This window comes from Tympanuchus pallidicinctus, unplaced genomic scaffold (genome assembly GCF_026119805.1).
Source record: "Tympanuchus pallidicinctus isolate F22 unplaced genomic scaffold, pur_lepc_1.0 scaffold5, whole genome shotgun sequence".
NCBI classification, from domain to species: Eukaryota; Metazoa; Chordata; class Aves; order Galliformes; family Phasianidae; genus Tympanuchus; species Tympanuchus pallidicinctus.
In genome coordinates, this window is record NW_026294769.1 from 44759256 (window position 1) to 44785536 (window position 26281).

The 26281-nt window shown below is 40.5% G+C and overlaps 1 protein-coding gene across 16 annotated transcripts in view; it reads right to left on the bottom strand.

The window, feature by feature from the left end:
* Nucleotides 1-25829, bottom strand: part of EYA1 (EYA transcriptional coactivator and phosphatase 1) — an 88337-nt gene extending 62508 nt beyond the window's left edge. For 3 of the 16 annotated variants that reach the window (XM_052704921.1, XM_052704920.1, XM_052704919.1), the window contains exons 1-6: nt 25280-25340; nt 20023-20072; nt 18495-18622; nt 4526-4609; nt 2555-2624; nt 2033-2178 (exon numbers count right to left, since the gene is read on the bottom strand). In XM_052704921.1, the coding sequence (XP_052560881.1) occupies nt 2033-2178; nt 2555-2624; nt 4526-4609; nt 18495-18618 (424 nt within the window). In that variant the 5' untranslated portion in view covers nt 18619-18622; nt 20023-20072; nt 25280-25340. Of the gene's footprint in view, nt 1-2032; nt 2179-2554; nt 2625-4525; nt 4610-16560; nt 16624-18494; nt 18623-20022; nt 20277-23948; nt 24287-25279; nt 25341-25800 lie in introns of those variants that run through there. The other 13 variants (XM_052704908.1, XM_052704918.1, XM_052704906.1 and 10 more) reach the window with 13 other exon arrangements.
* Between the last annotated feature and the right edge of the window lie 452 nt (nt 25830-26281).

The window sequence follows — 26281 nt, forward strand, 5'->3', positions numbered from 1 at the left end:
TAAGAAAGAAAGCAGAGAATCTCCCCACTGCAACCCAAAGTTTTTCACATCTGTCAAAAGTCTCCTCTCTTTATACCTGCTGGAAACTCTTTAGCTGGTAGAAAGAAAGGCAAAGCATAGGATACATGGCTGCAGAGCCAAGAGGAGAATTTTGGCCCCAGACGAGTTCTTGCCTGATGCAAATCAGCATCCCAGGATTCTTCACGTAATTTATTCTGGGAACAAGGATTATACAGTGTGCCTTGAATATGCAAAGCTGTGGTCTTAGCTCCCAAAACTTTGCTACAGTTAAATATTTCTGATAGTTGATCAAGCACATCAGCAAGAAAAACCTTCACCCCAGTCAAAAGATACTGCCTGAAAAGAGCATTAAAGCTCACTTGGCTCAGGAGCTGGAGGTTTCAGTGGTAAAAGCAGATCTTCAATGTAAAACATTAAGATAAAATTATCCAAAGCCCTAGGCACAGGGGATGGACTGTGCAATAAAAACTCAAAACAGAAGAGCAGGCAGGCATGTTAACCCCCAGGGAGCAGCTGCCAAGTAAAGCAACTCTCAATTACAGCTGCGACGACACTAAGACAGCTCAACTCAAGTTGTGAAATGATGGTACTGCTGAAGTTAGTGGGAGTTTTACAGTTGGCTTCAGCGAGGTCAGGATTTCATCCAGAGGAATGATCCAGAACCTAAAAGGCCACTGTTTGGGCTGCCCAAGCCACCAAGGATAACAAAGGATAAAAATGCAAGGTGTGCAAAAGAGAAACGTGTCAAGGAAAACACAGTGGGGAAAGGGGTCATCCGTTATCACACACATAAACTCTCAACAGGAACACAAGCTTTTCTTCTTTGCAGAAGGAAGACTACCTACCTCTTTAGCCTTGAAAACGTGTGGAGAGGGGGAGGGGAGTGTTGTTTGCTTTGGTTGTTTGTTTAACACCATCAGTATAAGTTTAAAATACACGGTGCTGAAACTGAAACATCCAACTTCTGTTTATAAACTGGTTTTTGGCATTTAAGTAATCGAGATTCTAACCACAGGAAAAAATGCTTCCTTGGATCACAATCACTGATGATATATTAATGAAATACTTTTTTTTCCAAAAGCGAAAATAACCTTCTACTTGCACCCACAGTCCACAGCAGTCTTACACAGAATTTACTTAAGACCTGGTGAATTTCAGCTTACAGATTTCAGGATTCACCAGCCTTCCACTGAAAAATTTTAATACTTTTACGGGGCACAGCTTGCGCTATAAGTTCTTTCCTCTTGGTATAAAACCTGTATTACCTGAATGTATTTTGACAAAATGTACTGCTAAAAGCATATGGATCATATATTTTCAATATATTCCCCAAGAGGAATGTAAGACCTATTTTCTAATAATGCATCTTTGCTGCTGAACTGCTATGTGGTCTGCCAGCAGACAGTCTGGCAACAAAATGGTCTCACCCGCAGCAGCTTGTTTTTAAATTAAATTTTTTAGGGGAAATATTTGCTACTTAGTACTATCTTCTTCATCAGGCAGACAGAAGTCTGGTGGCAAATCACCTCAATTTTCACCTCCAAGAGCGACAACGAAAGGGAGATTTTTGGTAGAGGTCTTTTTGAATCAGTTCTTCCCCTGACAGAAATGACTGACTCGTTTGGGTTCCAGTAACATGTATCAGCCAAAATCCAGACCTTTATTTACCAGCTTCCCCTATTACATTGCTGGAGAGCACAGCTCCTCAGCAAGTTACCGGGAGCTGTGCCTGTGTAATGGAAGTCCCTAGATCTCCCTGCTTCAGTGCTGTATTTTCATATCACCACTAAAAGCCTAATGAATCTCTCCTTGATCTCAAAACACAGACATACTCTTGAGTAACTTCTTAGCTCCTAAATACATAAATTAAGCTGCACAACAGGGAAATCACCACTCTTTCATGAGATGCGCTCAGAGCATGGCTGTCCCACTAAGCACTGATCCAGTCATGTAATTTTGCTCAAAAAAACGTTCACCTTGGGAATAAAAGCACAGCAATGTGGTTTCTTACCATATGAAGGGATTCCATAGGGCTGGCCGGGCTGTGGGTAGGTGGCGTAAGCTGTAGCTTGTTGCATCCCTGTTGTAAACTGCGTCTGCCCATATGCAGCCATCGTTTGCGAAGAAGGGGTGGGAAGAATATGTGGGTATGGTCTGCTATTGATTACAAATGACAGAAAATAGGACAGACTGCATTAGACTGGCGTACATGTATTTATTTTTAGCCGTATTATAAGCCTGCTACCTTCATTAACACTTAATCATAGGCTGCGCTAGGCAAAAGAAACTCTAAGATAGAGAGAAAACAGCAATAATAAATCAGTAATAAAAGAATAAGTAAAATAAGAACTTTTCAAATATTTTTCAAATACATTCTTAGCATTAAAGAAATATATTTTTTTCCTAGAAGCTGCCGTGGTTTAAATTATGACTTAACAGATGGATCCAATTATTATTTTAAATGAGGTTAAAATCTGCCTTTTTCAGTTATTATTATTACTACTGCTATTATTATTTTTAAAAGATATCATACTTGGAAGGGTAAATCTGTGGTGGGGAGAACTGGTGTGTTTGTCTTGGGCTGAAACCACTGCTTCCAATTGCTGCACCAAGAAGAAAAGAAAGCACACAGAAGTGTAAATATACACACCAAAGATAAATATTATTTTTCCTAATAGAATTTCAGAGTATTAACAAGATTTTAATTAAATTCAAATATCATCGATATCTTTGGTAGAAAATAATATTTTATCAGCAACTACACAGGAATGCGTAACAGTAAAATCTTGATTACAATTTCAAGTACTAAAATGCTCCTTTGTAGAACTCCTGACCAATAGTTTATTCTTTGCTTGCACACAGACAACATTTTCAATGCAAACAATCTATTTCCTATTGGAAACATTTTCCTTCATATTTTCAAAGGATTACTGCTATCTCAAGTACAACATTTATTAACTTTTAGAATTTTTAAGACCTACATTTTATGAAGGAGCTTTATGCACGTCTCTATTGAAAACACATGGCCAGCTTCAGAGCACGTGCCTTTTAAAAATCATTTCAATAACGCATAAGGATGTACTACCATATTACACCTCCTTCTCTTTTACCCCATGTTGCCCGCTTTTTAAAATGCTCTCAACACCTTCAAAACACTCATTATTACACAAAGACGTCATGATCAACGTGCAAATTGTCTTAGGAAAACACTTAAGCTTAAGTGAGTTTCTCCTCCCGCAGCTCAGCCCTGCAGGGTTCCCCCAGACCGGTCACTGCTAACGCAGAGATTTTTGTCAATTCCCATGAAACTCCTGTGGTGTTTTGGGTGCTGTCGGGAGCATGTCAGATGCACCCATGTGCTCTGCTCCTGGAGCTCTCTGCAGAAGCACTAGGTAGATAGTGCTTCCCTCTCTGGTTACCATTTGGGTGCCACTTCTTCTCCACATCTCAAAGTCGATTTTGAAGCCTTTGCCAGGAAGAGGTCAGCTACAGGTTATGAGACTACTGTAAAATCAGACAGCCAGAGAAACAACAGGCCCTATTGCTAAGTACTTGGAAATAAACAAGGCATGGATAATTACCCTTTGCCAGCTACCCCTTTCCTGGCCAACTACAGGAAAAATCCATCATCTTTACGCTCTCAGAGCCCCTGTGAAGTGTGGAACAAAGCAGCGAATCTCTTTCTGTTCCTTCCACACCTGACATTATCCTTTTCTGTGGTTACAGTCCCACCTGGAGCCAGATCTCCACAGATGAATGAGCCACCATTAGATGCGCTACCTTTCCTTCCATCAGATATTTAATATATTCTAGAAACTTTTTTTTTTTTTTCTTTCCTTTAAAGATCGATATTTTTATAAACTGCAGCATGCATGGAAAATGGAAGGTGCTGCAAGATCAAAAAAAGGGCTGGCTACTTAGATCCTAACTGGTGGTGAGCTGGTAGATTTTGCTACTCTGCCAATGTAACTCTGTGATTTTTTTCATATGATTTGCACTATAAAAATGATGTGCTAGAAATAACAGGGTTAATCCATAGGTATGCAAAATTGTGCAAACATTTTAGGATTTTCTCACAGTGTTTTATCTCCTGTGTAGTAGCAGCTAAGAAGGGTTCGGCTTCGAGGAAGATTAAGAGACTGACAAAAGAATGCCTTGATAATATAAATACAAACAAACTAAAAATTGCCCATCCCTCAGTTACATCACAAATTACAGAAGCAGGTATATTTACACCCTGAAAACTAAAAAAAGTAATCCCTTTGGGCCAGAATGCTTCTCAGCTCCCTAGTGAAGACACCAATGGACATCAATAAAAGAGATGCTGTATTGCTACTTCCTTAAGGAAAGCTCCTACTTCCTTATACTGCCTGAATAAAATGAACAGAAATCAGCTGCAAAGTGTACAAAAACTTTCCAGCAGCCATGCAAAGGTTTAGATTGCATAGGGAAAGAACATAGCGAATGAAAAATTGCTGAGCTTAAGCCTTTGTTTGTTCCTTACCTGATCCTGAGAAATTGTCTAAAGACCCGTCTGTGGTAGTAGTAGTAGTAGCAATCTCACTGCTGCTCATTGGTTCTGTTTTAACTATAGAAATATAAATAAAATATATTCTATATGCGCCTAATATTCTTGTACACACATGCACACACATTCACTACAGTCACAAATCCAATGAAACAGAAATCTACCCAAAAGTTTTAAATCATGGTTACCAATAATTTGCATGTTGTGCATTTGTGTATACAAACAATGCAAAGTACTGGTAGCTATGATTTGCACATTCATATAAAATGACCACAAGGGTTATTTCTGTTCGCAAGGAATAAGAACTACTGTAATAACCCAGAAGTCCCCATGCAACTCTCTGCACCTGTCCTGACTCCTCTTAATCCTGCAGACCCAACAATAAGGGTCCGCATTTAGATCTGATCATACAGTCATCTATAGGCTTGAAAGACAGCAATTTGGATAAGATAAAAAAAGGAAATAATTTTTAAATTGGGTTCTCTGAGGGCTGTTCCAAATTTTTTCCATCCAAACCACTTTTCAGAAGAAAAATGAGAACTTCCAATAAAGCAAAACACTTTCCTCATGGTGGATTTCTCCTTGCAAAATGGAAACCAATTTTATAGTCAGAAACCTTGAATGCACAAAGAGCAGAAATATACTTTATGGAATGCTTTACATTTGATTCCCTTTGTGCTCCAGACCCAAAGTGGCTGTCAGAGAACAAGAAAGAACGAGAAGATGAGAGATACCCTCTTGCCACTCCATATTCATGTTTGGATTCATGGTTTTCAATAAAGTCTCAAGAGAATAAGCGTATTTCCCTTGGTGTTAGCACAGTGCTCTCTCAGTGCTGATGGCATTCCAATACATAGATCTACAGCAGGGCTGACCGGGTGTGAATGTAGACAGGCACAGTGCCCGCTCCCAGAAAGTTATCACATCAGCACAGCAACCTCTCAAACCCATTCTACATTCCTAGCTTTTGGAATTACAAGCACATCGAAAGCACCTGAGGTTTCACTAAATGTCAGAGCTGACCTTACTACTAACATCTCACTGTTTTTGCTCCTGTTAACACAGACACTGCTTCCCACACACCAGAGCTGGTGCCTATCATCTCACCTTCCAGGGATGCAGTTCAATACTACTGCAGAAAATAAATCCACAAAAAGCAAGATAAACTCTGTTCTATCTGATTCATAAAACCACTTGTGTGAACTTGTATGTCTCTCTCTCTGTCTAGGAACTGCAACCATCATTAGCAGATGCCCTTTGGGTGCAAGGTTTCCAGGGAGCGAGGGAGTGGAACCTTCCCCTTCTGACGAAGGACCTTTTCTTTCCCTGCCAAACAAAATCCTTATTTTCACATGGCTATTTCCTACACTTGATCTCTTCCAAAGGATTTACATGCAATCTCTCGAGCTTTTGTTAATCAACAACTATTTCCTTTTCTCCCTCACACAGGATGTTTTGTTTTCACACGCTAACTCAGAGATCACTATAAGCAGAATTCTGCTGCATCTACATTAACAGTCTAACAAAGTAAAACAATTGGTGAAGAGGGTCCAGTATCACAATTTAGGCATTTAAGAGGGATTACTTCATGCAAGTATAGGCTTTTCTGAGGAGCAAGGGCCCAGATGCAGATGGATCACACTGGCTGCACTCTACAGAACACCGTTTTCTAAAGGGGTGGAGTCCAAGAACTCTCCAGAAAGGGACCTAACCTGTAGTAAGAAGTGGTGGCCAAGAGGTTCTTTTGAAGAGGATGCACTCATCATCCAAACCACAGTGCTAATGTTGGAGTATCTCTCAGAAATACAACACATAACATGTCTGACACCCATTTCACACTTAAATACTGAAAATCTAATAGACAGATGCAACAAAACATTTGAAGTGTCTACCCCAAGGCATTTGCTGGAAACTACTACATAATACGAGACAAGGTTTGTCATTTAGATATCAAGAATTGAAACTATGTTATCTCTTGTTTTTTTTTTTCCTAGAAGTTCATTACAACGTTTTACTGTCTGGCTAATATAATTCTTTATAGATTACTCCAACTTTCTCCAAACCTTGCAAGTGTTCCTCATCTAATTTCCATAATCCAATTATATCTTTGGAGATAACAATAAAACATGCTTTTCTCAATTGCTGACAGCTGTGGGGGAGGAAAAGAAAGAATGATGAGACAGAACAGCCTAACTTGGGCTGAAAGGATGGAAAACTTCAGTATCTGATTTCTCCAAGCTCCTCTATCAGAGAAAGAATTCTTTTACTTCTTATAAAATAAAACATAATTATTTTCAGTAAGTTTGGCTCACTGCAAACTAACAATCTAAGGGCAACAATGAGACACATATTTGGCATCGTTTTTTCTAAATAACGTTTTCCAGGATATTTTCTTTCTAAGTGGATGCACCTGCCTCTCCTGTCACTGGTTTAAAAGCCTGCTTCACATGCACCACTGGCCACTCTTCTTGTACTCAGAACCTTGTAAAAAAAACAACATTTTGAGAAAAACCTCCTGAAAATGGGATTTCTGTCTTTGACTTGGTCTGACAGTGTTTATAACTGAACGTCATTTAGTAAGTACACTACTTTTGAAGATACAGGAAAGGAAAAAAGAAATGAAGAAAGCACTGCAGTGGATTTCATACACGGGGGCCAATTCTATTTGCTGACTGAGATGCTCTCAAATTCTACATCACAACTGTTCCATCTGTCTCCTCTCTCAAGTATATGAAAAATGAGTGAAGAAAGGATGTTCACATTGTTCCCAGATACCTATTTGTAGGGTCATAATAAATTAGCCCTATCAGGTCTTCTTTAAGAATAGCCATGACCTTGCACAGACCTTTGTTGCTGGTGCTAGTTGGGAACTGAATAAAGAGAGTAGGAAATGAAAAAGGCTTAATTCCCCAAGCATTTTAACTAACATGGCTGTAAATGTCAGTGTATTTTCTTCTGTCTGAGCTTAAAACCATTTCAAGAGGATTAAAGCTCACTATACAAAAAAACTGAGACAAAACAACCAGGGTTTTACCAGTCAGAAATGTTTACTGCATGGACTCTCACAGCAAAGGAAGGCCACTCATTTGCTCAAGACAAAACATGACCTGCAAACAGAGAACATTTCCCCCCACAGCCAAGGGGAAGAGAGCTGTGAGAGGTTTCCCAAGGTCACAAGTCTGCTATTCTGTCCCAGAAGTGCTTCAGCAACCTGCATCTGTTTGGAGGATGCACAGAGCTGCCCAAGAGACACAGATCTGGCAGGATACAGGTATGGCCACACAGCATGTACTGCATGCACACTCTGGATTTCAGCTGTCTGTGTTTTTCTCTGACCAGATCATTTCTGCCATGTCTTATGCTTTTGTGGGACAGCACCTGTGTGGGAATATTGCCTCATTTAGACTGAACACATTGTAAATATGCCTTTCCAATAATGTCCAACAGCATTCTCCACTGTGGCAGAGACCAGAGAGAACAAAACAAGAGTTCCTGTTTCTGCTTCATTATCAAAACAGAATTTTCAGGGGTGCAGAATTATCAGACTTGCACTACAGAGACAGGCTTTGATTTAGTAATTTCCACTAAGTTTTAACACCTGCAGAATCACTCATGTAATAAGTGATTGAATCACTGAATGATTTGGGATGGAAGGGACCTTAAAGATCATCTAGTTCCAACCCCCTACTATAGGCAGGGACACCTCCCACTAGACCAGATTTCTCACAGCCCCATTCAGCCTGGCCTGGAACACTTCCAGAGAGGAGGCACCCACAACCTCAGTGGGCAACCTGTTGCAGTGTCTCACCACCCTCGCAGTTAATAATTTATTCCTAATATCTAAATCATCTACAAGAATTTAAAGTATAAATATATTCCTAATCTACCGAAAAAAAATAATAAAATCAACAGTTACTTAAAATAACTGGTAGGAATTTGGTTTTATACTGAGAACTCTAAAAATCTGTGTCAATGGAAAGCATTTTTTCCTCCTTATTTTCTAGTAACTTACGGGATTCTAAAAATAAGAAGGAACCACCTAAGAAAACAACAGACTTGAATAATAGGAAAACAAAATAGGACTAGCAGATAATCAATAACACACATGCTAGCCCTGAGAAAATAAGCATAAAATTTCTGAGCCAGCATAACTGCTGATCCAACATCATATTGATTGTCAAGATATTTCATCTTAGGTTGTTCACAGATTGCAAGTGCAACATGCAGTTTGGTCAGTCCTATTACAGAAGGTGGTCGATAATGACTACACAGCAGTTTCTGACCCACACTGAAATACAGAAATTCAGACCAGCACCCTTATGCTCACTTATTTGCCATGTAACAACTTTCTGAGCTGACAGCTTGTTATGAAGTCACTGGCATACAACACAGTAAAGACTGCTTCAAGGAATGTGATGTTGGCTGTTTTAAAGATGGATTTAGAAGCCTAACGTTTGGCCATTTTTAACACAAAATTCATGTGGATATATTACAAAGATTGCACCTTTAAGCATGCAAAAATATGGTTTTAAAATATTTTTTGAAATAATTTGATTATTTAAAATACATCCAAGCCTTGCTTTACTGAACTAGGCATAGCGTGTTAGCTGCAATATTACAGATATTAAACCAGAACAGAAATACTCATACATATCTGAGCTATTAAATCAGCAACAGTAAAACAGCATTGCAGTTTTAAGACTGCATTAATACATAAGTCACTTCAAAAGTAATGACCCTCTTTATTCCCACAGAAACTGCAACAGATACTAAGAATAAAATAACACTATCTAAGAGAGCAAACTTTCAACTACAAAATACTATTTTTCAACAGTCACCATAATTAGCTGTGCATTTTCACCAGCAATGAGCAAGAGCCTTCATGCAGACTCGTAGCTATCTGCATCAGTGGAGATGACCCACTGTTGGTCTTGCCACTGCTGAAACACACCATCCATCACCTCAGTGTGCTTGCATCCACTGCTTGGTCTCCAGAAATGTTCAGCAAGCATTAGTGGGTGCCATTTTTTCAATATGAAGGAATTAAATTCCACACCATTTCTTCATACACGTTTCCATGTCGGACATCATTTTGTCAGACTTCCCTTCTGCTGCCATCTGTCACACAGCAACAAAATGTAACAGGGTATTGGCAGGAGGGCTCAACCTCTACCATACCACCAACACCCACCTCTGATGTCGTGGAACATCATAAAATAAGGAAGCACTCCTTTTAGAGCAGCCCTTGTACTATAAGTTATATTCTTTGCGTTATATGGATAAGTGGACAGAGTGAACTAACTCCTGGCTGACAACTCCCAATGTTCATGAAGTATAGCAGTCTCAACAAAGTAAATGAGACTGTTGGTTTGTTTACTGACATATGCGTAAGTACAATTTCTAGCCCTATTTTGTTTTCTCTGAATGTGACATTTTCAAATAACGGTAGCAGCTAAATACTATGTTGATATTAATTTTCACTACAGTTACTGCTCTGCTCTATCTTAAGTATTTCACGTAGACATTACTATTGATGTATTATTTTGCTCGATGCCATACTTTCTGTGCCCAATACAAGCCCGAAGCTCTCCTGAAAGCTCAAAGATAATTATTATTCACTAAAAACAGCACAAAAATTTTACTTTGAATCTCTAAACTGATTACATTTTTTACCATTCAAATTCTAAACTGAAGGATCTGGCAACTGTGAAGAGGTTTAGCAGTTACAGCAAGGTTACAGCTTACTTACAAAGAGTCTATGAAATTGTATCAATTCCTATCCAGGACATTATTCTCTTCTTGTCACAGTATCAAACCATCAGCTCCTGACCATGAAGCCTAATAGATCCACTTTGCTGCTGCTTCTCAAATTTGAAGACTCATCCTGAATCACATTTGTCTGGAAATTACCAGATGGTAATTACTACAAGGTAATTTCCAGCCTAAATTTATGTTCAGTTTTCAGAGAAAGTCCCTGCTCAAAGAAGCACATTCTAATTCAAGCCCAGACTGTTTCCTGCTCTACCCTCTTCTGATGTCTGAAGTCTAGAAAACTTGTGTGGTATTCTGGCTGTGACTGACAGACGGCTTTCATTGCATGCATGGCTCCTCAAGGGCCTTGCATTTCTCTTACATTACACTTTACAACCAAAAGAACTTTAACTTCACTGTACCCACTCATCTAGCAGTACAATCATTGGATTTACAAAAAAAAAAAAAAAAAAAAAAAAAAAAAAAGGCATCATCATTACAGTACAAAAATCAGACAGAAAACTCAAAACCAAAACCATCTGGGTAGAGACAAGTTTTCATCAGAATATTACAGAACATACTGAATTAAAAAGAACCCACAAGGGTCACCGAGTCCAATCCCTGGCTCCATAGAGAACCACCCAAAAATTAAACCCTATGACTAAGAGCACTGCCCAACTGCTCCTTCAGCTCCTGCTGCCTGGGGCCATTCCTACTGCCCTGTGCAGTCCATTCCATGCCCACCACCCTGTTGTGCAGAACCTGTCCCTAACACCCAGTTGCCCCTCCCCTGACACAGCTCCATGCTGTTCCCTCAGGCCCTTATCACTGTCACAGAGAGCAGAGCTCAACACTGTCCCTCTGCTCAGCAGCTGCCATGAGACCTCTCCTCATCCTCTTCTGCCCTGGGCGGAATAATCCAAGGCATTTCTTGCATAGCTTGCCCTCTAGACATCTTCACAGCCCTCCTAAGTTTTATGTCCCTCTACTATTGTGGTACTCAAATCTGCACACAGTACTCAAGGTGAAGCCACATCAGCACAGAACAGAGCAGGACAACCCCTCTCCCCACTCAACAGGCAGTGCTGGGCCTGATGCACCCCAGGGTATAGTTGGCCCTTTGGCTGCCATGCCATGTCACAGTGCTGACTCAGATACAGTTTGCTGTCACCAGAACCCCAAGACCCCTTTCTGCAACTCTGCTCTCCAGCATCTTGTTCACTAATCTGTACATGTATCTGGGGCCAGCTCATCTCAGGTGCAGAATCTCTCACTCTTGTTAAATTTTGTATGGTTTGACAGCATTTGTAGCTGCTAAACAAGATTTAGCCTATTCATCTGAGAAGCACAGCTGTGAGTTAAAATTGTTCTATTTACTACATTTAGGAGATGACACCATCTAAACCTAACGTTCTTATCCTTTAACACTCACACATCAATTTATATCAAATGATTGTACTTCCTGCCCCGTCCCAGGTCAGATAGTGAAAGTAGCATATTATCAAGAAACAATCCTTTCAGAGATATTATGAACTATTTCTTCTTTTTTTTTTTTTTTTCCTTTTTAAATCCTCCATTGGGAATCTGGCCATTGAAACTCCTTTACCCTAGTAGCAATTTTCATGGTGTGTGCAAAATATCTGAACTTTTTAATCAAAGACAGATGTAATGACCACATGATGTTACAATTACAGCCATTTATGGCAAAGAAGACCATCTTCAACTATCTTTTCAACACGTAAGGCTTCAAGGGAAGTATCAAAAGAAATCAAGGTTTGGGTGTACAAGATGTTTAACTAAAATACAAAGACAGAAGCAGAGTGACAAAGCACACAGGGCCTTTTATTGATGGAAAATAATATCTTCTAATTCAGCCAGGGCTGCAAGACTTAAAGTCAAATTTGCTCAAAGAGGGATATCACTAGCTTGTGTTCCTCCCCTCTCAGCAGAAGCAGGAACCTTTCTAGCTTGTCTAATCAAACCAGGTGGCACAAGAACTTCTCTCCAAGTTTCTGCACTAACTGGCCAACTGCCAGATGATGGCTAACCCTGAAGTGTGACCAAGTGTCATGCTTCTTTATCTTCTATGATAAGCAAAACCCCTCAGGACTACAAGACACAAATAGAAATGCTAAATCATCTGTACCATCTTTTAAGTTACAAGTGCTTTTCAAGCACTACCCTATTAAGGTGTGAGACTAGGCTCAGATGTCCTACTGCTGTTCCCTGGCGCTCACACCAACAAAAAGAGATGAATTTTCTTCTGTATTACTGACCATAAACATGATATTTCTAACTAAAGCTGTGTAATCACACAATTGTAGATGCGTTCTATTATCGTTTTTGGAGAAGCAGTGAATATCTTGACAGATTTCTGACATCCTGCAACCTGTGCAAATTCAGCCTGTTAGCGGGGCTTTGGCCTTCAAGCACATTCAGAGGGTGCTCTCACACCACCATGCTCTTTTCTGCAGTCCAGAACATGTGCTATGGATGTTTTTACAAGAAACTTGCATAAAGAAATAATGTTATAATTGAAGTGCCCCCACTTTTATTTTTTGGAGTATTTTATTACCCTCAAAAGGATCTGGAAACCAGTTTTGCTAGAGCCCTTCCATTCAAAAAAGGGTTTTTTTTTTTTTCAGGAAAATGTTATGGGTGTTATGGTGAAGCCTTCAAAACAAGATGCACACAGATGCAGAAAAGACAATAAATACACAAATATTTATTTATGCTGCTCTCCTTTTCACTCAAGATTCACATAGGACTTATTGGCCGGAGCCAACCAGGGAGTAGAAAAATTGTTTCCCTGTCCAAAGAGCTAAGAAAGAGGAATAATAGAGCATTATGCTACAAGCGCTCAGAACAGACGGGAGGACTCCTGGTGAAGCAAGGGAACAAAAGCACAGATAAGACAAAGAGTCTGGAAGGAAGCCAGTGTAGAATAGCAAGAAAAAAAGGTAAAGAGCAAGGAAGAGAAGGTAGTCCAAATCACTCCCTTGCCTCCACATAAACCAGGGAATGTGACGCATATCTGGGTTTTATCCTCAAGAAGTGGCAGCAGGTTAAAGAATATCATTAGCCCCTAGAGCCATCCAGGTTACTTCTACCAGTCTGACAGGCCTAAGACCGCTGGTGTTCTTTTCCTCTGGACACTCAGCTGTCCTCTTGTGCTCTTCCAAGGCTCAGTAAATAAGTTGGTATCAATAGTTCATAATACTAATATTCCACAGAAATGCAAAGATTAGATTCACCTTTATAGGACTATTATTTCATCATGTCTAAATGCAGTGGCACTGCAACACTTACACGTTTCATACCATCAATCTTTTCATCACAGACACATGCAAAAATTTCAGCATATATAATTGGCAGTAACTCCAAAAATGAGGGTATAGGATATCAGAAACCAAGCATCTCCCACAGGACAATCATTCTGTTTGATTGCCATCCCCCACCAGAACTTTGCACCCTATAGCATAAAAAATGATGAGTAACTAATATTTTCTTTAAATAAAAAAAATCTAAAAAAAATTACTGCCATACTTACATCAGTATGTACCATTTCAACTACAACTTCTATCAATTTTAAAATTTTACTACATCATAAGTTAAGAAAATGGTGAAAAACAGTTTTCTCCATTCAATAATACTGCAACTAGCCAGCAATCATACTATTCCCTGCTTCTGAAACCACTGAGATGGATTTCCATTCACTTAGACCTAAGACAACATTTCTAATAGCCAGTCGTCTGATAGTTACATAGCAGGGAGCTTTGAATGTCTTTGTGTGGAGTCTCAATCTCATGTTGCAGCAGGTACTTTAAGTGCAAAACTCCTTTTTTTCCAACCGAATTTTGATGTCCAATTCCCTTTGAAGGCTCCCTTCTTATGTATCTTTGAAAATCTGATCTTCAATTTGTTAGCCATTTCCCCCTCCCATTTGATATAAAATTCCTTTTCTTCCTCCTGAGCAGTCAGAAATGAGGGCAGAAGCAGCTCCATAGTCACAGTGTGAATGCTGTGTAGTTGCTTGGCAAACCAGGGCTCCTTCTCTCAATCTTCATTTATTTTTTTCCATCCAGTTGTATAAAACAGCTTCATAATGGAGCAGAGGCTTCTATGTGTAATCCATCAGAACTGATTTACATTCTTAAGATAAAGGTAAATATTACTGTAGGTAGGAACTAGATTCAGTTGTCCACTGCAGAAAAGAGTTTTGCAAATCCCTACAAGTTTCTGCATTACTCTCAGCCTGTCCCCTTCATCCAAGTGGACACTATTATTTAAATAACCACTAGCTATCTGATAAAAATAACTAATGGCAGGTTTTTCTGTGTTTTTCTTGCAATTGTCACTGAGTCCTTCAGTATCAGTCTTCTTCAGCAATTTCCTGATGAAGCAACTCTGGAGATAAGCTCTGACTACAAACATTTTGAGCCCTACCACAATTCTCTACTTTGTCACAGATTTTCTCAGTCAAGTCATGCAGGGCCGAACTTTTAATAGTGTCAAGTGTCTGCTCTTCCCTATGACAGAGGGTATTTTGTGGAAAAACAATTAGGGAGATCATGGAAAACCCAAATACTGCATTATTTATATCATCAAGATCCACGGTGACAAGCCAGGACTGCTTCTGCTGAGTACCCTTCACCAAACATTTTACTGTTACTCTTCTGCTTTTGTACTGAGAAATTTGTGCCTGGTTAGGATCCATAATATCCTTCTTACCACCCTGTCACTGGTTTGAAAACCATGCTGCCTGAACCGGCCCAGAGAAAAAGAGATAAAAAACATCCCAGCCAAGCACTGGCAAATCTACTCATTATTACTTATGGCTTTTTTTACTTAAGATAGTAAGGGGATTTATTTTCTCCTCACCATGTATATATCCAGAGTTAAGAAGATCATCTCACAATCTGCAACTAACTTAAATGAATAGTGTGTGATTTACAGAGAGCACCATATTCTAAAGTGTGCCTGATGAGGAATTGATATCTAAAGTAAAGACTGTAAACCTTGTAAACCTGACTTGTTTAAAAAACTTCAGATAGAATGAATTATACGGCATTCACAAAACAAATAAATAAATAAATAATATCCTGCAGTGACTCTCGGCCACACACTACCAGGTAGGTTCTGTACCACAGCAATTTTGTTATACCAATGAGAAATTAAGCACACAAGGAGTTGTGATGTAAAAGCGGCACTCAGAGAATAAATTCAGATTCAATCACAGAAGTAAATCCTCATTCAATGCTTTGAAAATTTACCACCAAGTGTGAAGCTAAAAATACTAGCTCATAACAGTGAGCTATCTTCCAACCACATCCTCTTGTAGAACAACATCAATAAGAGACAAGTCTGAAAATGTGCCTTAGAGGAATTAAAGAACGTTTGTTTGAAACGAGGCCATTTCACTTTGGGACATTTTTTTTGTGTTTGCTTTTTGTTTTCCTGATCTATAGAACATATCCTGCACTTTGGGGTATGGAAACCAGCCTAAATCACACCCACAGTCAAATCAAATTTAACATATCTTTACAACACGTTTGTAACATGCAAATAGCTGGAGGCCCTGCTTCTCACTCACATAATCTTCCTTTGTGTCAGAGAAGGAGAGCAAGAATGAGTTTGTAGTATATCAAAAACTGGTTACATATACTGTATTCAACACGTGAACCTTCAGCAACCTACACCTTCACTCCATGTGCATCAAAGAAGCAAACCACACGGCAGCATTGTAAAAAGATGCTTGGCAAGCCCATAGGGCTACATCCCTAAAGTCTGTCATTTCTTTTCCAGGGTTCTGCTTGAAGGATCTCAGAAAAATTCATTTTATGTCATCTTTCATTAAAAATAAATAAATAATAATAATAGAAAGTAAGAAACCCTGGCTGCATTCACTCAATTTTTTCTTAAGCTTGTGTAGCAGCTCAAAGAACCCAAACCAAACATTTTCTCAAGATAAAACTGATTAACAGCAAAATTCCACCTTCAAATTCTTAGGCATCCACCTCACTCACAAATTTTGTCTCTTGATACACATCTGATTCAAAAATAAACGATTTGATTAAGTTTCTTTCCGAAATTTTTCATTATTGTGTCACTTAAGAGCAATCAGAGACAGGAACTTTAAAATTTGGAACATTCTGACCCAAATCCCCACGAACAAGCTACTTCTCAGGACACTTTCTGGACAACATCTCACAACGCATGCTGACTGCACACTCCTGGTGTGGCCACCACAGCTCACAAACCTGCAGCGGTCTGTGTGCTAGCACTGAGCAACCAGTCTGCAGTGCTGAGGAGAGTCATGTCACCTGGAGGAAAATGGCAAACAAAAAAAAAAAGCAGTTGGCTTTGTCTCAGAAGGTAAACATGTATTTCATGCTTTAGCTTTGCTGGTAGAACTCCCCCCCAAATAAACAAGCCTGGGCTTTAAAATTCCAACATCGGAAAAAATGAAGTTACTGGGCTCTAATTTACTTAGAAAACTCCAACACCTACTGAAAAACTGGGATATAATTTTCAGAATTAGCTTCTACATGAGGTCAACATATGAATAGATAAAATATCTAACTAATTTCTTAACAAAGTGCTACTGGGCACCCAATTTTTCAGAGTGTATTTTTGCACTCAACAGCTATTTGGAATAAAAAGTCCAGCCACAGGGCAGGTGCCTCTCTGTGTTTCAAGGAGCACGTCATTTTTTTTTATTTTTTATTTTTTTATTATTATTTTTTTGCTACTGGAAACTGCACAAATTAAGCAGAAGGTGCAAGTTTACTGGTAAGGCTTTAGCAAGTAAGAGCGGCTTTAATTTCAAAGGGTTGAGCTACTTTATCATGTACCAAAACTGGTATATACATGATAATATGGTAAAAAAAAAAATAAATAAATAAGGAGAAGCTTGGTATTAAAAGCAAGGGCGACTCATAGAATCATAAGAAAGAATCACAATGACCATCTAGTTTCACACGAAATATTCTTCTGCTTAACTTACTTAACACATTAAGTGCATTATTTATTCTTTTAAAAAACCTTCTTAGTTGTTGTTTTTAATGGCTTAAAATTTGATTTCAGCAATACTTTTACTGCAATAATAAAAAGTAAATTACACACAACTCCGGCACAAAAGCCTGTTAATCTGATAACCCATAAACCTTCCCCACTACTGAGGACTCCAATTAGAATGAATAACAGAGATGTTTGGGGAATTGAGGGGGGACAACATCTGTTTGACTGACATGTGTCTTTCCTGGAAATATGCAATTCACGTCCATAAACTTCCACAGTCTGACAGCACTAACACAACTCAATTTTTAGGAAACAAATTTAAAAAGGCATTTCTTTGCTACAATACTTATTTAACCTTAAATTTTTATTAAAAAGTTTCATATAAGGATACATGACTATAATTTTCAGAAATGCATTAAAAACTCCGCCCACAAAATTAGCCAAACATCATTTATGTTCCTTCTTACCATTGCCACATAAATGCATATAAATGCATACAAAGAGTATTTTCAAGACTTATATAAATCCTTCTGTACTTCATTATAAATCATTACTGGCAAAGCAGTTTGGTTGTTCTGCTGTTAGTATTCTACTGAGAACAAACATAACTTATCAACTGCCTGATTGCTGCTTGAAAATTAGGTATCAGCTTACCCCGTTCAATTATTACACCTGTTTGAATTTTGGCCACTTTGTCAGAGCAGCAAGCTAGCCCTAGGAAATTTCAACACTCCGTTTCATTAGTCTATTTGACAAAACTTCCATAGCCTTAGGAGCTTGCAAAAAGAGTGAACATAACGAAATACTGAAATGGGGAGAACAACTGAAAGACTGCATTTTGTGGTTTGACCACTGTAAACACTTCCTCTCTCCTCATTACTAAACCAGCCTTTCGGGTTCTTTGGATGTTTTTCTAAGCTCTGCACACACTACCTGCTCAGTTCATTCAAGCTACCCGAAAGGAACATAAAACTGGAAAGAAAGCTGTTGCTGAAACTTGATAATAATAACTGCTGATAAAACACTGATCATAAGATTCATGCACTGCGATATAGAAACATATAGCACTTCACACAGTAAAACCTCTTCCTCTACATATCTTACTGACTGTAAGAGGACTGATACAATAAGGAGAAGAAACAAGCAACAGAATACTAAAACAATGGTAGCTCACCTTCTGTGCCATTGGGTGTCATGGAATTGGTATTTATATGAGAGTTATCAAGCTTTGGACCACTGGGGGATTCACCACTACCACTTAGTCGGCTGTGTGGGCTGGCTAGATCCTGCATTTCCATAGACCTGAAAGCAAGATGCAGCCAGTTTTAGTGACACGTTCAACAGAGATTACGTAGGAGTTACTGATACAATGTGCAGCCCGCTATGAATCGAAATCCTCAACTTAAGTAGCAAAAAATGAACAGCTTCTTCCAGTGGGATTTTTTCTAATTTCAAACTTCTATCATGCTACACACAACTAGTGATTGCATTATTTCTGTGGCTTAAAAGAATAAAATTTAGATTTGAAGTAGCACACTTGAAACACTCACGTCCCCTTGTATTTTAAAGATATGTATAAAGACAGAATCCCCACTATATGAAGACATACATTCTCTTAACAACCAATTAACACTGTGCTTTTTCAAGATTTACCACTTAGTGGCAATATAATGGGCCTCTAAACCAAATAAAATACTTGTAGCAATTGTTGAAACCCATCATCTACTGACAGGGAATGAGATATTCCTGATGTATGTGTTTACTCTGGCAAACTACTTAATTGTTCCTCTGTTTCCGCTGAAACAAATGCAGCATTAAAACAGTATTATGTCTGCTCACTTGTTTGCTTTGTGGATTACATAAAGCGTACCCAATTGGAAAGGGATATGACCAACATACAGTGAATCCATACATGTGTCAGTATGCCTTAGCACTCTGCAGTATCTCAGCAGCTGTCGTTTAGTCAAAATAATAAGAGAGCAATTCAGATTCAATGTAAAACTTAAACATTTACAGAGTACTCAAGCAGCTGAGTATGTCCGATTTGTGCTGTTAACAGCCCTATATAAAAAGGACAAGAATCATCACCACCATGATATATACCACTGTATATGTTGGAAAACTTGGAAATTCAGTGCCCCTTATTCATTGCTTTATACCCCAGAATTTTGATGATGGTATTTGACATACTTAACACAAGTAAATGCTCTCAGCAGAAATATCATCACTCCAAGGCACTTCAAGCAGTACCTTTTCTCCTTAAAATAAATGCTTGGGCTCTTACAGAGACCTTATTAAAATTATAAAAAACAATCCCTCCACAGCAATGGTATAAACAAACATAAGTGCCATTTCTGCCATGAAGCTTCCACATTTTGACTGAGATTTTACCACAAGTTCTGAACACAAACCCTCCATTTTATATTTTATTGCTTAAAATCAAGTACACAGAAAAAAAAAAAAGGACAGTCCCACAATGAGTTAACCAAGCCACTATCCAGTACAAGGTAAAATGATTTGGTGAAAATACGTGCCTGCAGCTGACAGACTTTGGGGCACACATATAGAAGCAAAGCTCTCACGCTTGTTGATCGGCTTCATGTGGAAAACAGGGATAATTATTTACTTATCACGTGAGGAAGGGGAGGAGAGGGAAGGAAAAAAGCTTGCAGAAAAATAGCAGTTTTCAATCATATCCTTACCTGCAACTGGAGGAAACAGCAACATCTGAACTGGTTTGGGACTTCTGCACCTGTAAACCAGGGAGACAGACAGAAGCCTCTATTACTCCGCTTTCATGTGAGGCCTTAATTTAAACAAAAGATCATCACCGCAGATGACGATTCTGTCCTTTAAACCAAAACGGAGAGGAGGAGGGCACGGTGCCGGTGAAAGACATATTGTCTTTAAATTGAAGGCTCGCCTGTTGTTTCCTCGCAGGTCCCTCTCCCTCCTCCTCGCGCAGGGACAGCGGCCAAGTGCCGGGACAGTGATTCATCAGGGGCCCGTGACAGCTGCAGAGGGGCTCCCTCCTCCCTGGCCCCGCTGCCGCACGCCCCGCTGAAGGCAGGACCCCAATGGTGGCAGTGGAAGCGCTCCCCCTGAGCCCCTCGCACCTCCGTAACGCTCGCCCCTTCCCACCACCGCCCCACGACCCTCTCCCTCCCACCCCTCCAATCTTGGCAGCATCTTGCCCTCCTCGCCTTGGCTGTCCTCTCCCTCGGCTCTCCGCCACCCAGCCGTCCTCCTGGGAGCTACCTCACCCCACATGCGAGGGGCAAGGCAAGGCTGGCGCTACATTTTGTCCTTTCCAAGGAGATCTGCCTGTTGTACAAATTTTCAGTATCTCATCAATAGCATTACACGACCCTCCCCAAAACAAGCCCATCTCCAAACACGGCAAATTAAAATAAAACACACGGCACTGCACAAGGTCTTACTCGTAAAAATTCTGCTCGCTAATGAGATTTCCGATAAAATGACTTAAAAGAGCACTTCTGGCTAAACAAATGGTAGGAAGCTGCAACGTTTACCTCTGAGCTCACTCATCAAAAGAGGAATTTGGTTCCAATGGGAAGCCAGCAATAATTTTCCAGTTTAATAAAACGACTCCTTGGATAACTAGGTGAGTAATAGATTTTCATATCCTATAAGTAGAACACTCCTGCCCCGCTAACAGGAGCTGCTCTGTGGCCGGCTCGGAGTGTCAGCAGGTGATAAGCTCAGGTGAAGGGACGCCGATGGCCGCTGTTAACCCAAAGCACACAAAGGCTGAACTGGGAAAGGTAGAGACCGCCCCAGCATCTGCACTGAGACTTTTTCATGCGCCTCCATTCAACCTGAACTGACATCTCTTAACTGATCACAGAGCAGAGGCTCTGTGAGATGAGGCATTTTAAGTGCCATAAAAATCATCCAAGCAAATCCTACTTCTGTGTCCGTAGTTTTTTTGTTGTTTTTAATCACGGGCAGAATTACTACTAGCAAAAGTAAACAACAGTTGGGGCGGTCGGGCAGCACCAAACATTACAAATGATGGCAAGAAGCACGCAATAAAGTGCATGGAAAACACCAATATCTTTATAACTGGGTACTTATAATTCTACATAATGTGATTCTCAGTACATTGCTGCCTGCAAAATCAAACAAGACGAGCAGATACATTCAGAACTGTGCACTTTGAAAGATCTCTTTTTACAATCTTTTTGCAATCTTTTACACAGCAGAGAGCCTTAGGATACATTTCTGCTGTTACTTCTAAACACCTGGAAAAAATTATAGGTGAGAACTAAGTTTGTTTACAGAGCTATCTTCACTCCCTCTTGCACAGGATCCTCTAAAACGTACCTTTTATGATAGAAAAAAACTTCCTTTTTCAAATGGATGTTTTAATTAACTGATATTTTCTTAAGTGCCCTACAGGTTATGCATACTTCACTGAACTCCAAAATGCACTTAATCCTCCCTGTTTCACTGACTCAAATTAAAAATAAAACAAAACTTCTGTGCATTTCTAAATATATACGTCTGTTTATGGTGAGAGAGATTTCATTTAAGGTTTCATGGGAGAGGGTAAGAAAAAACCCCAGTTCGTTGAGAGCAAATTGAATATATACCTTAATATATACCTTCTACATCCTCTTACGCTCTATGATTTGTGAAAGTTCATATCCACAATCTTCATTTTCATTAGACATACTTTGGATATATTCCTTTGTGTCTCAAGGATTATTTAAACCATGTGTTGCACGTTACTGTATTTAAAAATGACTCTTTAATCAAAATAACTTTAAAACAACTAATCCTCACTTAGGCTGGTCAGCTGAATCCACAGAGTGGTCCAGGAAAAATAAATCTACTCTCAAGAATGCGAATGCAGACAACAATTAGACACAGATGTGAGCGAAATTAGTTACAGTTTACAAAATGCTACACTTCACATGCTTTCAGTTTTTTATGCGTAGGACGCAATTACAACATAGTAAAGGAACCACACTTAGGATGACGAGCTCACAGAATGAAAACATTTCTGGGTGGCATTCGCCAGCTCTCAGGCATTCTCCTGCTTTGGCCAGCAGATTCGCGGAGAAGCGGAGCGCTGCGACATAACTCACATATCAAACAAAAAGTGCGGAAACCCCGCGACGGCCTTCCCTGTCCGGCCAAAGAAAAAGGAGCTGTCACTCAGCCTCCTGCCCTGCGCTCTGCCCAGCTCCAAGTGCCCCCTGTGATAAATGACACGCACATTCTGCTTAATGCATGAAAAATAGCGCTGCGGATAATTCGATTGCGGGAAGCAACGTTCACATCTCTCTCTCGAGCGCAGGCTGCGCTACGTGGGCACACGGCGGGAGAGAAAGGACGAGGATAGCAAAGCCGCTTCAAATTCATCCGTTTAAGGATCTTAAATCAGGAACATCGAATTCTGATTAGTTAATGAGGTCTTTTAAGTTTGCCTTTTTTTCTAATTAAATTTATAATTCTTCGCAGATGGAGGTTTTGTTGATGTTCAATTTGTCTCTCTCATTTTGTTAAACCTCACATAGTACTCCACCAATCCATTGAATAGCCACATTAAATCTGTTAATACCATGCTCTTCAACCCCAGAAATTATTTCCAGAAGGCAAACTTGCTTTGAGAGATCATCAAACAAGACTTAAGGTACACATTTTATCACAGTTTCCCTACCACAGAGCTCAGGATGCAGAGGAAAATTCATGACTTTTGCAATGTTTATTATACTTCGCTAAATTACAAATCAAAAGCATCTGACAGAAGATCGTGTACGAAGCCAAAAACTTAATAATGTTCTGTGAAAAGTAAACTGTAAATGGGAAGGGATTCTAAATTTCAGCAGCACAGAGCAAATAAAATGTAGGTACTTGTCTAAATTACAGGTTTTCCACACTATTTTTACTTGCTAGAAGCAATTTTTTTTTTTTTAATGCCTATAATTTAAAACATTTTTCTAGCTGAAAAGAAATTTTTTAAGTGAAAATAAGACGTTATCCCACAGAACCATTGCCAGCACACACACCTTCACATAAAGCACATTTCTACAAAGAAATTTCATGGACAATGTAAATTTTCAAACCAGACCATTCCCTTGTAGGAAAAAAGAAAATCATTTTTAGCAGAGGGCGAAGGAAGACCTATCCCCATACAGCCCTCTTTTCCTCCTGTAAATGTTCCACGATCTCTATGTACAGACATACTGGTTTCAGCAGCCAAAAAGCTCAAAACCCCAAACACAAACCGGCCACAAACCAGCACCTTGCTGACAACACACACAATTGGAGCAGCCCTCCCCTCCTATTGCTGGGCTGAGAGCGAAGAGGTAGAGCTTGTTGTGCTGGATACTCAAAGACAAATTGCACTTCTTAAAACAGAAGCAGATAATTACAGCCATTTAATTTTTAATTGCTAGTTTAAATTCTTCTGGAAGCGCCAGGCTGTGTGCTCAGCTCACACACTTATGAATGAAGCGCTGGGAAGCACAGCAAGCTCTCCCTGCTAAGAACGAAGTGCCGCAGCGTGACAACACTCCCATTATAACCAGACATTTCAGAAAAGCCTCTCCTCTCCTCCAACACTTTTTTTTTTTGGCTCCCGAGAAATATCTCATACTTATTGCCATTGATCACTCATTCTTCTCACTGCTCTCCTTCCGAGGGTGCAGTGTGGCTCCGGCTGTGTCACCTCAAGGGGCTGCAGGAAGGGAGCTGCACCCTGAGCAGGCCCTGGGAGCGCTCCGGCAGTGAGCAGTGCGTCAAGTGAGCTGTGCATATGTGCTGATGTATGGCCGGAGTATGTCATGTGTGCTCCGTGTACACACGAAGAGGCATTGGTTGACATGTCAGACCAGCAGCCTGTGCCCTGGTAGATGCTCTGCACTGTCTCAGCATGGGATGGAAAATAAGATTCCCCCTACGCGCTATCCAGTGTTCAAAACTTTCAGCAATGCACCGAACGTTTCCACGGCTTTCCTGAATTTCTCTCTGCTTTAAGCAAACTATGGGAAATACACTTTTTTTTACCCTCTGAAAACTGTGAATTCTTCTGCTTGCACTTTTCTAACAAAACGACCAGCACAAAACCCAAATCCCTCCAACCCTTCTGAAAAACACTATAAAACGCACTGACACCTTTAACTTTTCCAGCACAACCCTTACACTGCCAAAGGCTGTCCTGCCCTCACTGCTGTTTGCCCCAAACACTCACAGAAATACAGACCAGGGAGTGCTGTGTGGATCCCATCGCTCAAGAGCATAACACAAGTTTTGCACTTCTGCAGCTCTTTGCCTTCCTACTTCTGAACTTGGAGCCACCATGAAACATCGACATGCATCGGATATTCCAGCACTGCAGACATTCATTCTGTCATCTCAAAAAGTTCTCCTGGGGAGGTGGTGGTGGGGGGGCTCTGTTTTCCTCAGTATTTGGGAAATTCAAACACATTAGGCAAAAGGATTTCCTGCTTCAGAAAGCGCTGTCAAAAATCTCTGTCATGCATTCTTCCTTTCCCCCCTTTTTTTTTTTTTTTTTTTTTTTTTTTTTTTTAAATTTACTTCTTCTCTCACGCTCTCGTGTCACTTTTAGGAAGGACTGTGGAGTCCCCGTATTGCCATGGAACCATCCGTACCGGTGTCGGGGAAATCTCACAGGAGGACCCCCGAACTTGGCAGGGCACAGCAAGCAGACCCACGGACAAACTGCATCCAGAACCCCGGCCAAAATTAACCGCTTTACGCGGCGCTCTATCACCGACCGCTGAGGCGGACAGCATCCCCTGCACTCCGCGCAAGCCGGAGCGCAGCCCAGTGAACAACCGCGCTCTGTTTCGCAATTCGCCTTTCTCTCTCTCTTTCTCTCTCTCTCTTTTCTTTTTTTCCCCCCCTCTTTTCCTCCCCCTGTTGCCATCTCCCGCCACTGTCAATGCCCGCCCCGCCGTTACTCACGGTGCTCCGGGGCGCGCAGGGTGCGCGGCGCCCCGCGGTGCCTCCGCGCCGCTGGGCCGGGGACGCGCAGACAAAGCCGGGCGGAGGCGGGCGGCAGCCCCCGCCTGCTCGCTGCGCCGCGGAGGTCTGCCCAGCAGTGCCTGGGGGCACGCTGCCGCTTGCCGCCTCACTCCCCCTTCTTTTTTTTTTTTTTTTTTTCCTTCCTTTCCTCTTCCCCCCCCACCCCCCCACCACTTTCGGGTCGTGTTTTTGTTTTTGTAATGCAAACCGCAGCTCTTCTCTCTCTCGGTTTTAAAAGCAGTGCCCGAAGCCGCCCGCCCCGGCCGCGCTCCTCTGCGCAGCGCGCACACTGCGCGTCCCGCACCGCCCCGAGCGCCGCGCCCCCCCCGCTCTGAAATGCTTTAATTGCGTGTGGACGCGTCCCCTCCCGTAAGCTGGCTTTAAACAAAAGCCGTCCTAATAGAATAACTGGAATTAAACCAACATTATATCAATGAGAGGAGCTAAATCAGGATACTCACAGCGGCTCTCAAGCGCAGCCCGCCTGCACGCCCGGACATGCCGTTTTGATTGGATATGTAACAGATTTGTTCTCAAATATCTGAGATTCTTGCAACCTTGTAAAGAAAGGGTCTGCTAAAACTATTGAAGCCAGCCTTCTCCCATTTAGAGGTATTTATTAAACGAAGTCTCAGGAACTTTAAAAATAGCCTGAACCATGCAGACGTGTGAAGAAATCAGTACTTCTAATAATGATTGTAAACACGGTCAAACTTGTATTTCAAATTACTGCTGCTCACTTACTACATTTCTAATATTTACAGCCGTGAAAAGGCCTTTTCCACTGACCTGAAAGTATTTCCAAAAGGAGCGCTGGTTGCAGAGTTAAATGGGAGCGTTAAGTAACGGTAACTCTCTAAAGCTTAGCTTTTACCAATCAATAAGTAATTAAATAATTCAATTAGCAAGCCATTAAACTGTAATGGCTTTACGATACATTCC